Raw genomic sequence first — 15,917 nt, forward strand, 5'->3', positions numbered from 1 at the left:
TTTTTTTTTTTTTAGAAATTAACCTTTGATAAAAGTAAACTTTAAAAAAATACGTCGTTTTTATGTGACGTTGATACATATTGACGTGCACTTCATAATTCTATTGTGGAGTAATGTAGTATATTTTTGGGAGGTATCCGTTGTTATTATGTGATATACATGATGTAATGCACTATTATATTATTTATTTCTGTAGTTGTCTGTCTCTTATGTTCATGCGTTTCTTTGTACTGTATTCCTGTCAAGTAATGTTGTCACTTTAGCGGTATTTTTTTCCCTTGTCATATAAACTGGAGGGTAAGCTACCAATAAAATCAGGTTCAACCCACCCGTTTTTCTTAAAATTTCTTGCACCATGTCAGTTCCGTTTTATTGTATGTTGGTGTTTGTTTTTGTAGCAGTTCAGTGTGTCGGTTGTCTTTCTGTCTTTCTGTCGATTTTTATTCGTGACCCGGTTTTGTTTACGCTTTGAAATCGATTTATGAACATTGAACATTGGTATACTACTGTTGCCTTCATTTTCTAAACTGAACAGAATAACTGGGAGAAAGGACTCATTGGTGCCATGGTTATACCATGAATCTGGTTATAGCATTCATTTGGTCCAAAACACCTCGTAATAAATGGTATTTCTTTTCATAGAATCTGTATGATCCAATGGTTAACACATTATGAAAATAACAAATCATTTTTGAATTTTTATCGACATAAATATATATCACACATATAAACCCTTGTAACATAATATATTGTAAGCTGGTATTCGTTATATATTGTTAATACTGATATTATTTGTATCATAATTCGAGATACAAATTTACAAATGCTTAAGTTAAAAAAATATATATTTTTTTCTCTTTTCTTATGCCTTCACATTCTAATTTCAATATTCTATATATATATATTTCCTAGCGCACTTTGCATGTCAAGTTCTAAAGTCCGATATGTCAATACATATTTGCTACAAATGGTCTGGGATTGTATCTATTGACCCGGGCAGCATTTGATCTCCATGACATTTCATATGGGTAAGGAATATCTGGGATAGAAACCTGGTCTAATTTCTCCATCTGCAATGAAAACAAAATTATAATGAGATTATTGGACACAATATATGCATTTAAATAAATAAAAATAATGTTTAAAGGAAAAGATTTATAGAATCTACCTACACCAACCCAATCAAGCCAAAAAATGGAACATAGAGAACAAACTTAAAAAAGGTTAAATATGATTTCCCGCATACAGCTGTTAGTAATTGACGCTTGACACAATCTTATTTGCAAAATGGATAACAGGAATAACTACTGAAAGTACTGAACATCACAAGCGATCATACCAAACACCAAGAGTCGACTCCTCCGAAAAATAAACCTGGGTACAAACAGACAAACTACAATGAACATCACAAAAGTGTAAAACCAGTTTTAAATTTAAAATCTTTTTAGCTTTTTCGCTATGGTAACCTGCATATGCTGATATTTACATTGAAATGCACACTACAATTCTTTTTATATATTCAGATATCATTCAACGATATCTGAATGCATACAAATTTCATAAAAATCGAAGAATCGCCTATTGGTGTATCTTTTATCTAAACGTCTTTCCTGCTCGTTGTCTAGATTTAAATTGGAAGAATTTCTATGCGACTCGGTTTATTATAAATACATAGTGTTATGATACCAGCACTTAGTTGAATGCAAAAGTAGAAAAGCGGAAAAGCAGACATTGAAATATAAAAAAAAAAGAAAATAACTACGAATTGAGTTTAACGTCAAATAAGGCATGTATAAGAAATCTTGAATTTTTTAATGTGAATTTGAAATTTGGAAGAATAAAACACGTCATTTTTACCTCTTCTTTTGTTAAACTCCAGCCGCTACCAACAGCCATATTGTCTTCTAGTTGTTTGATTGATGTGGCACCAATTATAACAGATGCCACAACATCTTTCTGAAGGGTCCATCGCAAAGCAATCTGAGCCACAGACTTTCCTAAAGTAAAAGTTAAAATATTTGAGGATATTGGTCGACTGCTATCCTTTTTTAACACTTAAATACATATACAAATCTTTGGTATTAAAACTATCTATAATCGACGAAAGAGAGAGACTATTATTTCATCATAAGCTAATAAAGTATACTCATATATCATTGCTTTTACTAGTATGCAGGTGTACATCCAGGATTTTGAACGGGGCTTCCGAGCATACGTTTTAGAGATGATTCCAAAACATCTATACATTTATCATTCATATAAGACGCTCCATAAAGGAACCGTGTTCATAACACCCGCTTCCCTTTTATCCTGCCTTTAACTGTGTCACCAAGAAAACACACGTCTTTTTTAAAGTTTGTCTTTAGAAATATTCTGAAGTAAAGTTGGAAAATATAAACACGACATTACTACAATACAAATGTATATTGAAAGTTTAAATTATTTTTTAGTAGAATGGAATATAATAGTTGGTTTTCACCGGTGTATTCATTTGTCTTTCACATCAGTACCAATTCAGTCTTAAATAAATTCAAAAGGAGCATATTTGTTTGTTAATCTTAAAATTACCATGAGACTTTCCTATTTCTTCCATTGTTTTTATAAGACTCCAGTATGATTCATTGTTAGCATATTGACTCCATGCTGGAGCAGATTGCATAGCCTTGCTTTCATCTTTAGCTATATGAGCAATACGTCCACTTGTATGGTCAAGTTTTTCGCCTCGTTTGTATTTACCAGTTAGAATACCACTAAAAGAATTATGTAAAACTAAGCACATTTTCATTTTATATCATTTCAAGTGCATCTCATTTATTACATAGTATCTCATCTATGATCATCTATTTTATGTTCTAGTGTATTGTAATTTGTGTATTTCTCTATCCTGAATGGTTTTTTTTTTATTTATTTGTATTGTAGTCCTGTCAAGTGCTGTTGTCATTTTAGTGCTATGTTTAACATTGCCATGGAAGCGAGAGGTTTGGCTAGCCAGGTTCAACCTATCATTTGTTTCTCAAAATGTCCTGTACCAAATCAGGAAAATGGGAATTGTTATCTTATAGTTCGTTTCTGTGTGTGATGCATCGTTTGGTATATATGTTGCACTTTAGTATTTCTGTTATTTCGTTGTGTTCCTTTTATATTTAATGTGTTTTCCTTAGTTTTAGTTTGTAACCCGGATTTGGTTTTTTTTCTAATCATTTATGACTTACGAACAGCGATATATTAATGTTGCCTCTATTTATAGAGAATGTGTTATGGATCAAGGTTGTTAATCATGCTAATAACAACGCGTGACATTGGTGTGTATAAAAATAAGAAGGTGTTGTATGATCGCTAATGAGACAACTCTCCATAAGAAATCAAATACATAAAATATAAAAATTATAGATCACAGTTATGAACAAAACCAAAACCACGACTTCACTTGAATATTTGAACATTTTGCGATTGTCATTTATGTGAGTTGGAATAAAAAAGGTAAATGAACAAATTATAATATGGTTGAAGATAAACAAAACGTTTTATCATTCTCTGTTTTCATTACCAGTGTTCTGAGAGAATGGTTTGTTTTTAATATGTTTCTTTTCTTTCTTCTTCTTGCATTCGGAAACAAGAAAAACTTATATAAATTCGCCCCCCTTAAGAGTATAGTTTAGACAAAATTTTGTCGAATATGCAATATTACCCTTTTAAAGGACTCCATGGAAGAACTCCTAATCCTTCATTTTTACAAACTTGGAATTCTTCAAATTCTGAATGTCGGGTCAAAAGATTATATTGTTGCTACAAGAGAAAATTCCTATTTTACAATATATTTTATTATTTATTATTTACTTCGTTTAAATGTATACATTGAACTTAAGGGTTATACTGTGTATGATTCTAAATAAACTCATCATAGATACCAGGACTAAACTTTCAACAAACAAAATAAGGGAAAAATCAACAGTTATAACTTTAATTCAATTTTTTAAATATAAAAACCTGAATAAGCAGAAAAAATCATCGCAGACATATTTTTACGGTAATGGAAAACACATACACACAAAATAATCCGCTTAAAGCTTACATTTGCAGTGAATTTGAAGTAACACATTCGCTACTAACGAAGAATGCAGTTTCATACCTGTAGGCTTATCATTGGTGTTAGACCCATATATTTCGTAAGATCTACAACTTTCTGCATCTGCCAACCGACCAAGTTGCATGCTCCAATATAGCGAACTTTTCCACATTTTACCAAGTCATCCAAAGTTCTCATAGTCTCTTCAATTGGCGTAGCATCATCCCAGATATGTGTCTACAATGATTGATATGTACCTAGTTAAATGTCTAATAGTATATCGGGATCATTTGTATTAGTAAGCTTAAAAACGTGTTCAATTATACATTGCAATGGCAATTTTTTACACATTGCATACTATATAAATATAAGAACATGCGGTATCAGTGCCAATGAGATATTTCTCCATCCAAGTCACAGTTTGTAAAAGTAAACCATTGTGTTTGCATGTGTGATTTTGTTATTCACTGTTATATTGTATTGATATATGCATTGATGTCTTAAATATTTGTTAAAACACATATCGTTAAAGAGATCCAGTAGCATGCCTTTAACAGTTGGCAATCAGTAAAGCATTTAATATATGACAATATATTTTCCAACTTTAAAGGTGGAGCCTGATCGATTGGCTAAACTAAGGTTCTATCTTTGTGTAATGAAAATGGCAACTAATAGGAGGAACATTGCAATCCAGTATTATATATATGCACTCAATGGGCTGTAGAGTATCTTTCAAAAAGAATATATGAATATAGCTAAATACAAAAAAAAATAGTTCTAACTATTCTACAATTCTCTACTTCTACATTTCTTGTAAAGCTGTATCTTGGTTTGCGAACAGAACGACAAAAAAGGCATTAGGAGTAAATACTTAGAAGTTTAAAAATATCTTCCAGAGTCTAAAAAAGAAGAAAAGAAATTTAATACACGCTTTCAACGCTTAAGTTTTCCAAATTGTATGAGAGCCGTGGTGTAGTGGTTAGTGCATCGGACTACTAACACATAGGTTCCTGGTTCGATTCCCGTCTGGGATGAAAATTTCAGGAACTGAATTTTCGGCTCTCCCTTGACACCATTTGCGAGTATGGTCTCGAGGAAACGATGATAGTCCGTCGGAAGGGGACGATAAATGGCTGACCCGTGTTAAGAGAGAGCCATATCTCTTGCACGTTAAAGACACCCTTGTAGATTTCGAAAAAGAGCAGGCTAATGCCGCTACAAGGCAGCACTCGCACCCGCAAAGTGGAAAGGGATTAATATAAGTTGCAAAACTTGTTTCCCAATCCACTATAAATAAATATGTTTAAACTAAATGACGAAGAATTTTATGAGAAAAAAAACCACAATCACTGAAAGATACCAGGACTAAATTTAGTATATACGCCAGACGCGCGTTTCGTCTACTAAAGACTCATCAGTGACACTCGAATCCCAAAAAAGTTTAAACTGCCAAATAAAGTACGAAGTTGAAGAGCATTGAGAACCAAAATTTCCAAAAGTTTTGCCAAATACAGCTAAGTTAAACTATGCCTGAGGTAGAAAAGCCTTAGTATTTAAAAAAAAATAAAAAAGTTGTAAACAGTAAATTTATAAATATAACCATATCCATGACAATTCATGGCAGCACAAAAAGTGCTGACTACTGGGATTGTGATACCCTCGAGGAAATAAATCTCCACCAGCAGTGGCATCGACCCAGTGGTTGTAAATAAACTCATCATAGATAACAGGACTAAATTTAGTATAAACGGCAGATGCGCGTTTCGTCTACTAAAGACTCATCAGTGACGCTCGAATCCAAAAAAGTTTAAATTGCCAAATAAAGTACGAAGTTGAAGAGCATTGAGAACCAAAATACCTAAAAGTTTTGCCTAATACAGCTAAGTTAAGCTATTCCTGAGGTAAAAAAGAGTGAACGAAATAATTGGAAAAAGTAAAAACACTGTACTCCGAGGAAAATTCAAAACGGAAAGTCCCAAATCAAATGGCAAAATCAAAGGCTCAAACACATCAAACGAATGGAAAACAACTGTCATCTTCCTGACTTTGTACAGATATTTTCTTATGCAGAAGATGGTGGATCAAACCTGATTTTATAGCTAGCTAAACCTCTCACTTATATGACAGTCGTATAAAGTTCTATTATATTAAGTTCTATTATATTGACAACGATGGCGAACAAAACAAAATGACATAATAGGGGGAAATGTCTATAATGGGTGTACGGCAAGCAGTCAAAGTTCTGTTATTATTTTAATCACTATACAAAAACAACCATTTACCATGACACAACCACACAATGACGTCACATGTAAGAAAGAAACACAAACAAATATTAGCAATGTTTGAAAAATTGAAGAAACGCAAGACAACAAAACAAAAAGAAACAAAAAACACACACAAACACACGTAGACGCAAATTATATCGTAAAAAACATTGTGGGATAACGCAAACTATTTCTCCAAATTCTCGCTAGTCTACTGTTACACCACTATCCTATGTTTAAGGATGGGGATCTCGCTTACATGTTTAACCCCCGACACATTATGTATGTGTTTGCCTGTCCCAAGTCAGGAGCATGTTATTCAGTGGTTGTCGTTTGTTGATTTGTTACATATATGTTTTTCATTAATATTTTGTGAATAAGTGAACTATTTTAAATGTAAGTACAGCACCTGATAAAGGTCAATATAATCTGTCTGAAGTCGTTCTAGACTGTCCTCACAGCTCTTGATAATATGTCGTCTGCTAAGACCAACACTGTTAGGTTCCATTCCCGTTTGAAACCGAACTTTTGAAGCCACAACTATGTTGTCTCTTTTCTGTCTGAAAGAAATAAAATTGAGTATCTAAAATCGTTCGTTGGAGGTGTACTAATCCATATTTTTGTCTGCGAAATTGTGATATTTTGCTTTTTTGGAACTGGGGTTTGGTATATATTTCGAAATCATTATTTTACGAAAGTTTCCTTTGATCATAGTAACCGATAATTTTCTTTCCCAGCAAAGTAAAAAGATATACAAAATTATCACTAGAAACTAAGGGCGCACGTGCCGTTGTCAATGAAATTAACAACGTCATCGATTGTAAAATAGCGATAAAAAGATAATCATTGGTCATTTCAACTCGATTGGTAACTTTTAACCTACTGGTGCAAGCGAGAAGTCAATCTCGTTGAGATGACAAAAGATAATCTATAAATATATGCATTATGCGAGTACTCTTTACTCTGTAATGTGTGTCTTTTGTCTCTGTTAATATTGTTATGATAAGGGCCTATCAGATCAAGTCATTTTCAAAATGTGTTTCAGTCTGTTTTATGTTGTTTTCATCACTGACCCACGACGGGTGTCACATGTGGAGAAGGATCTCTGCTTACCCTATCGGATCACCTGAAATCACCCCCCAGATTTTGGTGGGGTTCGTGTTGCTCAGTCTTTAGTTTTCTATGTTGTTTCTTGTGAACTATTATTGGTATGTTTGTCTTTTTCATTTTTAGCCATGGTGTCGTCAGTTTATTTTCGATTTATGAGTTTGACTGTTCCTCTGGTATCTTTTGTCCCTCTTTCCGTGTTAATAGCTAAGAAATTATACCACAGCTCCTTATCTTTATATAATGAAATCACCTCCATGTTTAACAGTATGCTTCTTTAAAAAATAATCTTTGTACTGAAGTTCACAAAATTTAACAGATGAAAACACATTGGTGGAAATAATAATTATTGAAAATTGCGAAAAATCCGCTTGTAGCCAATTCTGGGTATTTTGGCTAATTCCAAGTTTAAAATATATAACAAGCAGAAAAACTTCGTCGTTTACAATTAAAAAAAAAGCATTAAAGTTAATTTTATAGCGCAAAATTTATCAAACTACAAATTGCTATGATAGGGCTTACTTCTTTAACCATGTTCCAATTATTTGTTCTGACTGGCCTAGACAATACACATTAGCAGTGTCCAAAAAATTTCCTCCAAGTTCCACATAGCGGTCCAACAATTTGTGAGACTTTTCCTCATCTGCTTGGGTCGGACAGCTGAACACCTAAAATGAAATATGTTTGCTGTTGACATCCACCCATAAGTCAGTCAACATATGATTATGTTTTTTTTGTTTTTTTGGGTGTTTTTTTTTTTTTTTTTTTAGATATGACGTTGTCTGTTCATTTTCGACTTAACCCTTACTTTTTTGTCAAATTATTATAAACAAAGTAAGCTTAAACAATTAGCAGTGAATTTGAAAAGATAGAGCGAGAGAGAAAAATGATATTATTGCCAACTATGAGTCTTCCAGTATTCAAAATACTATCAAAATAAAGTCAAAATTTTTGTTTATTTCGTTACTTGTATGTTATGAATCCTCTAACTCAAAAACTCGAATTTTGTAAAATATACAACGGGTGGCATAAGAAAACAATAATTCATTGAATGCACGAAGCGGATGACTTTATTATCGATGAGTTAATCAGCATGTTATTTGTCCACGAGATGAATATTTTTTTTTGGGGGGAGGGGGGATTTTTTTGATTAGTTATTTCAGAGACATATGTGTATATATGTCTCTAGTTATTCTATTACATTCGTAATATCATATATTAAAAAAAAAATCTGTCGACGGAATCGAAAGAATATTCACAGGCACTTTTCTAAAAAAAAAATCCTATATAAATACCTTAATATAACTTTTTTTGAGACAAGTGCCTGTGAGAATATTGTAGTGAAGGACTATTGTTTTCGCCATATATAGAAATACGTAAACACTATGTATTAATAAATCTTTTCACAAATTGATTGTTACTGGAATCATTTATGTGCTTTTTGTTTCATTTTACACAAGTCAGCAGCCGATACAATTAATAATGTCAAAGGCACAAACACTATCAAACTTGTACCAAATACCACCATTCTTGTTTATAACGCGGAATAACAATACTTTTTACAGTTTTTTAACGTTTTAAAAATTTTGTTTTGTTTTTGAGTTTTGAAGGATCACAACAATAACGCTTTTAAGAAACATGAATCATGATAAAGAATCATAATCCTTGTCTAGATTTTAGTTAAATTCCAGAAGTACTATGACTTTTACATACCTTTAATACTTAATAAAAACGGTATATTGGCCTAGAGATAATGCTCTAAAAGGTTACCTTTTTAAAATAAGTATACTAGTATATTCTGACTAAAAGTAGGTCGATTTTTTTCTTAGTTTATGTAAATAATGTTACAAAATAAAGCGTTACTGTTGAAGAAGGTAGTCATATTCCATCATTTTGGTAAATAAGACACACGCATAAATTTTGCCCTGCTTAGAGTACATATAGCCATCGACGTGCAAGAGGACTCCTAGTTTGTGCTACACGAAGAGCTGACTTTTGAGCATGGAAAACCCTTATCTACCACATGTACCAGTCATAATGCAGAAAAATCTGAAGCAATTTTGTATTATGTGGCCAATAAATTCCCGATTCTTGGTCACCAACATCATCATGTCCTGTCATTAGTATTATTATACATATTTTTACAGTTGGCTACTTACAGCTATTGGGTGGTCATCGTTTTTACCAAAAGTCATAGTTCCAAGACATACGTTGGAAACTTTAAGCCCTGATTTTCCAACATGAGTATATTCTACACAGCTTTCTTTAGTGGTCCCCATTTCTTCTCTTCTCGTATAGGAACTTTTGTAATCCGTTTAACTTTATAACTTCTGAAATATAGATCGTTGAACGTTCTTAAAAATAACCTACCCCGATATTTGTTTATATGATAACGAAATATTTGAGTTATCTCCCTTACACAGGCCACAGGAAAACAAAAGTCAAAATGTTTAGATATTTGCATCAATTAAAAAAAAGGTTCCTCCTTTACCTGGTTAAAAATTGCATAGTATTGTTCTAAAAAAGATATTTGAAGGAAAACCCTTTATATGTTTTAAAGGAAAAAACTCGAGTGTAAAGAAAACAACAATATACTCAAAATATTCAAATTGATCAAATTGATCAAATTGTACGCATCTTCGCTAGCCAAGGATTATGATCCAGTCCCCTCCTCTCCTCTCGTGAACTTTAATGTGGTGTACATTTTATCAATCATTATAGCTAACAGCTACAGCGATAGTTCCATAATTGTTGGTGTTCGGGCTCAATGCAAGAAGGACGTTCCTATTGCCTTTAACATACCCACCCTTTCCAATGCTCATATACATATATTTTTATTAGTTCTTGCTTTCTCAACTATCATACAAATAAATCGGTCAGCCAAAAAAAATCGAATTTTATGCAAAACTGCATTTTGACGGCATTTACCAACCATGTGTTGAAAGACGCAGAATATATTTTTGTTTATTTGGTCATAATTTTTCTTCAGTTATTTTTGTTTTCTTTTTATTTTACAAATTAATTTTAGTTATATGTAAACAATGATAACATGTGTTTTGAGTACATTGCAGACACGCACTGTATACGATGTTGAAGATGTTAGTAAGACAATACAAACAATTGACACGATATCAGTCATCCGTTGGAGTCGTCGCAATGTCGACAATATCATTTTAAACATTGCGCATTGGTCATGATGAAAATAAACATCAAGGTGACAAAAGATAATTTGATGAAGATGTATGCAAGTAATGATGCGCGCATGAACTCCGTATTCTTGTGCAATGGATCCCTTTGAAAAATACAATGTGTGCCTGTCCTATTAAAAGTGAAGAATCTATAATTCCGTGGTTTTTGTTTGTTGCTGTGTACTTTATTTGTGTTTTGATTATTGTTTTGTACATACATCAGTTCCTTCGTGCTCTCGTATGAATTGTTATACATTTGGCATGTCGGTGCCTTTTAAAGCTTGTTATGCTGTTATGAGTTTTGCTCATTGATAAAAGCAGAAAGTTGCAGCGTTCTACGTCATTTTGGTCTTTGGTGGAGATATCATACCTCATCTTTTTTTATATGCTTTAGTCTTTATGTTCTAGGTGGGGTTTTTTTGGGGTTTTTTTGCGGTTTATTGTGTTATCTTCCTATTCATTGTCTTATTTAAAGAATGCAGATAATTTTTGATGTAGAATCAGCACTGAATAAAGGAATTGAACGCAAATTGGACCAGGGATTCATAGTATATTAATTACAATGAGAAAATCATTGTCAGCGGACGGATATTCCAAGGAAGAATATATAAGTTCGCTTAGGGATCACCACAGTATATACCTTTGCATATAGTGTAGAGAGGCCTGAAAGTCTTTGAAAAAAACAAAACTGTTTTTCTTCTGTTAAATTAGTAAATTGTACCATGCATGAAAACTCATAAGTCGAAAATTAAACAGACAACGCCATGGCTAAAAAAGTAAATGGCCAAAAGACAAACATACGAAATAGAAAATGCATTATTGCAATACGTACCCCACAAAAAAAAACCGGGGGAATCCTATGTGCTTCGGAAGGATAAGCATATCCGGCGCATGTGGCACTCAAGTAATAGTATCACAAGCTAAGATCGTGATTCATAGCCTCTGAAAAGTCTAATGCATTGTCTGTTGTCTTGCACGGGAATAACAACAACAGTCGTGAAAAAAGTTTCAAACATTATGTTTATACGACTATAAGATATTGTTTTTTTCTCATTGTTAAAGACCTTACTGTGATAAATAAACTTGTCTTCGTTTGAACTGGGTTGTATAATTGTCACATTGGCAATCAAACTACATCTTCTTATCATTGTGCTCTTAATTTTTAATACATTGTTACTGAACCTATAGTTCTATTGAGTTACTGAATTCATGTAATGTATTTACAAAGTTAAACAATATGAAAAATTCTGATAGAATTTAATTTCTGAAATCCTGGTTATCTTATTATTCTCATCAAAGTTGTTTTTCTCATTTAATATCTTCGCTAATAATTTGAACTTTCCTGATAATAGTTTGAGGACTAACAGACGACAAATCTGAAATGACGATGTGTCTTGTTAATGTTCGTTGAATATTCTAGTTGAAGTTCGTCCATAGCTCGGCGAATATTCTAATTGAAGTTCGTCCACAGAAATCCCGGGTAGTCCCTCATAGCTCTATTGTAATGTTAAATTTTCAAACTCTTACCAGATAAACAATATGCACTCCCTTTTCCTTGACATAAAAACCTAGATAAAAATGTGTTTACGTCCGTGTTTACGTATTTATTTGATTTTTTTTAAACAGTGGTGAATTACATAACTATCAGGAAATATCCTGCACAGTGTATGCAGCGAGATTGCGCATGTTAGAGATTGGTTTAGAACCCTTAACTTTTTGGACAGTAAACAATTTGTAAATTTGTAAAAGGAAGTAAACTGTAGGTCATATGACGTCAACATTTATATTATAAGTTGGATTTGTAAATAAACGAATCAAGGAATAAAAAAAAATAGGATAGGCTTTACTTTGACAGACAAGGTGAGATACCTTAAACTTAAACTAATTAATAATAAATGTAAGAGATGAAATAAACATTATATGTATACTCTATTTATGAAAACATATTAATATTATGAGCATGTTGCATTGATTGCTAGAAAATAGAACAAGGAAAATACAATTATTTTTTTTTTTTATAAAAAATGAAAGTTTATATCAATGTCTAAAACATAATTATATGTATATCTAACAAAAAGCACTGTCTTATTTTTTAAAATACATTTTTTTATTTATCAAAAACAAATATTTTGTATGTTTTAAAAGGTATGAATTATGGGTTCATTACTAAATATCTATTATATTCTGCAAACGAATGCTAACTTTTCTTTTATTTCTTAGCAGGCTCATGAATATTGTTTAAAGAAAAATATTATTTTTACTATTTTTTCTAATTATTTTTTTTATTATTATTCATATTTTATTCATTTTAATTAATTTCAAGTTTTTTGAAAGTTTATTATTAACATAATATGTCAGTGCATTAAAATAAATATTTGTGTAAATGCTGAGACTGCCAAATAGGAGCTTTTTCTCAGTGTTGACTCTTTCTCTGTTGGACATGTAGCACTTTCATTACAAAAAAAACTGGGAAATAAAGAAAAAAACTGTTTTATGTCCAATTATTAATTTGTATATAGTCATTTGTCAAGTCAAATATATACATCTATGAATGTGTAATCTGTACAAAGTGCGTTTTTCTGTCATTTCTTTACAATAATTTACATACGTTATGAAAATCACCAAACTATATTAATGTTTGACAAAAATTAAGATTTTTAAATTTTCAGTGGTGTTCCTAGAAATCAGCAAATGGTTGTTGTTCTCCAATGCTAACTATATACTTTTTCTCCAATTGAAGCACAGAAAACAACTTAATTTTATTTATTGTTTTTTTTATAAAGAAAATGGTGATTATAAAAAAAATGGGAACGAGTGTTAAACTTTCATTGTATAAAATATATTGTATTAAAAAATGAACATTGGTGCTACTAAGGTCCTGTCTGTGTTTTTGTTTTATTATTTGGCTTCCGTCGTCCGTAAACTTTTACAAAAATCTTCTCTGAAACTAAAGGGCCAAATTTATAAAAACTAGGCCATAATCATCATTGGGGTATCTAGCTAAAAAAAATGTGTGTGATGACCCTCCCAACGAACCAAGATGACCGCCATGGCTAAAAATAGAACATAAGGATAAAATGTATATTTTGTCTTATATCTTTGAAACCAAAGCATTTAGAGCAAATCTGAACTTGTTGATCAGGTCAACATCTATCTGCCCTGAAATTTTCAGATGAATTGGACAACCCGTGGTTGGGTTGCTGTCCCTAAATTGGTAATTTTAAGGAAATTAGGCAGTTTTTGGTTATTATCTTGAATACTATTACAGATAGAGATAAACTGTAAACAGACAGCAATAATGTTCAGCAAAAATTGTCAGTCGACCCCTTAAGGAGCTATTGCCCTTTTAGTCAACTTTAAACTACAGTGCCAAATTTAACAAAACTTGGTCACGAACACCATTGGGGTATCTAGTTTAAGAAATGTCCGCCTACCAAACAAAATGGCCGACATGGCTAAAATTAGAACAAAGGGGTAAAATGCAGTTTTTGGCTAATATCTTTGAAACTAAGGTATTTAGGTCAAATCTTACAAGAATATAAGTATTCATCAGATAAAGATCTATCCCCTCACAAATTTTCAGACAAATCGGACAAACTGTTGTTGGGTTGCTTCCCTGTAATTTTAAGGAAATTTTGCAGTATTTGGTTATTATATTGAATACTATTATAATAGAGATAAATTGTGAACAGCAATTATGTCCAGCAAAATAGATCTACAAATAAGTCAACATGACTAAAATTGTCAGTTGAACCCTTAAAGAGTTATTGCCCTTTAAAGTCAATATTTAACAACTTTTTCATCATTATTTGTAATCTCGTACAAAAATCTTCTTCTCTGAAACTACAGTGCCAAATTTAACCAAACTTGGTCACAATTATGACTAGGGTATCTAGTTTAAAAAAGTGTGTCCAACACCTGGCCTGCCAACCAAGATGGCCGACATGGCTAAAAATAGAACATAGGGTTAAAATGCTGTATTTGGCTTAAATCTCTGAAACTAACGCATTTAGAGCAAATCTCACATGGGGTTAAAATGTTTATAAGATTGCAGAAGAATCAGACAAAACTGCTGCCCCTGAGTCATAAAATTTACGGAAATTTTGCAGTTTTTTGTTATTATCTTAGATATAGTTATAGTATCTAATAATATCCAATATTTAATACTATTAATTATAATGTTAACCTTACCGACCGACCAACTTCCAAAGCATCAGTACATACAGGTGAACGACACAGGCTCTTGGGAGCCTCTAGTTATAGTTATTACAGATTCGAAAGTATCAATTGTTCAACGGTTTTCTTTAGAAAGCCCACTGCAAATTTAATCAGGATCATCTGTAAAAGCTAATGATTACTAGACGATTTTATCCACAAATGTCTGGAATTTTATTTTTCCACACCTTTTCAAATGATCTTGAAATTATTTGTAGCTTTAATCCCACCACAAAGGATGTCCTAGACTAAATAGTTTATCATTTGTTTGGGTTTTAAAAATTCAGTTTGAAAGCAGTTGATACATAGCCCAAAACCATTTCGTTTAAATTTACATAATGTTAATTCAAATGTTATCAAGTTTACAAATTACTTTATTAAAACATGAGACAAGACAATACAAATATAAATATTTTTTTATTAAATTAATTATTTAATATGCAAGGGAAAAAATTACTATATTTTCATCCCTTAATGATTAATATGCAGTTACCCGCATGTTTTTCAGAGTACACTTGGTCTGTATGTATTCCGGATGGTTACTACCAGACAAAACTAGCATATACCACAATGGCATATGGTACAAAGTTCTCCTTCGTGGATATGGTACTACCAACTGTGTTATTACGAGAACGACATGTCATGATGAAGGTCGACTCGTCGTGTGAAAACAAACAACACCCACGCATAGATATTTGAATAAAATTTATGAATGAATCACGTAGTAAAAGTTCACAGTTAGCGGGTTAAGCAATATTCATATTTTGAATGAATGGAGTATGTAATCTGCATATCATAAAAGAGGAATATAACCTGAATGTTAACCAATCAGGAAGCAACGTTTTAAATGCCACTATTTACAAATATATCTTACGACCATGTTGTGTTGAGCGGGAGGATTGGATACAAGGTAGGGCTCAGACATGCAGTATAAATGATATATATTTTATAATATTTTCTAAGGTAATGAAGTACAATTTAAGTAAATATTTTTTCAGGCATTTCTAAAATTTGGAAATCAATCCAAATATTTCGTTTTGGTATATACAATTATTTGGAAGCATGATCGAGATT

The 15,917-nt window shown here is 32.0% G+C and overlaps 1 protein-coding gene across 1 annotated transcript; it reads right to left on the bottom strand.

Moving 5' to 3' along the window:
• Window positions 1-738: 738 nt before the first annotated feature.
• On the bottom strand, window positions 739-15,433 carry LOC134712502 (1-deoxyxylulose-5-phosphate synthase YajO-like). Its single transcript, XM_063574121.1, has 9 exons — window positions 15,337-15,433; window positions 9,600-9,770; window positions 7,963-8,108; window positions 6,743-6,893; window positions 4,130-4,303; window positions 3,689-3,786; window positions 2,569-2,750; window positions 1,858-1,997; window positions 739-1,070 (listed from the first exon to the last, which is right to left on the bottom strand). Exons 2-9 carry the CDS (start codon window positions 9,717-9,719, stop codon window positions 948-950), a joined length of 1,134 nt encoding a protein of 377 aa, XP_063430191.1. The 5' UTR covers window positions 9,720-9,770; window positions 15,337-15,433; the 3' UTR covers window positions 739-947.
• Between the last annotated feature and the right edge of the window lie 484 nt (window positions 15,434-15,917).

Source organism: Mytilus trossulus, chromosome 3, assembly GCF_036588685.1.
Source record: "Mytilus trossulus isolate FHL-02 chromosome 3, PNRI_Mtr1.1.1.hap1, whole genome shotgun sequence".
NCBI classification, from domain to species: Eukaryota; Metazoa; Mollusca; class Bivalvia; order Mytilida; family Mytilidae; genus Mytilus; species Mytilus trossulus.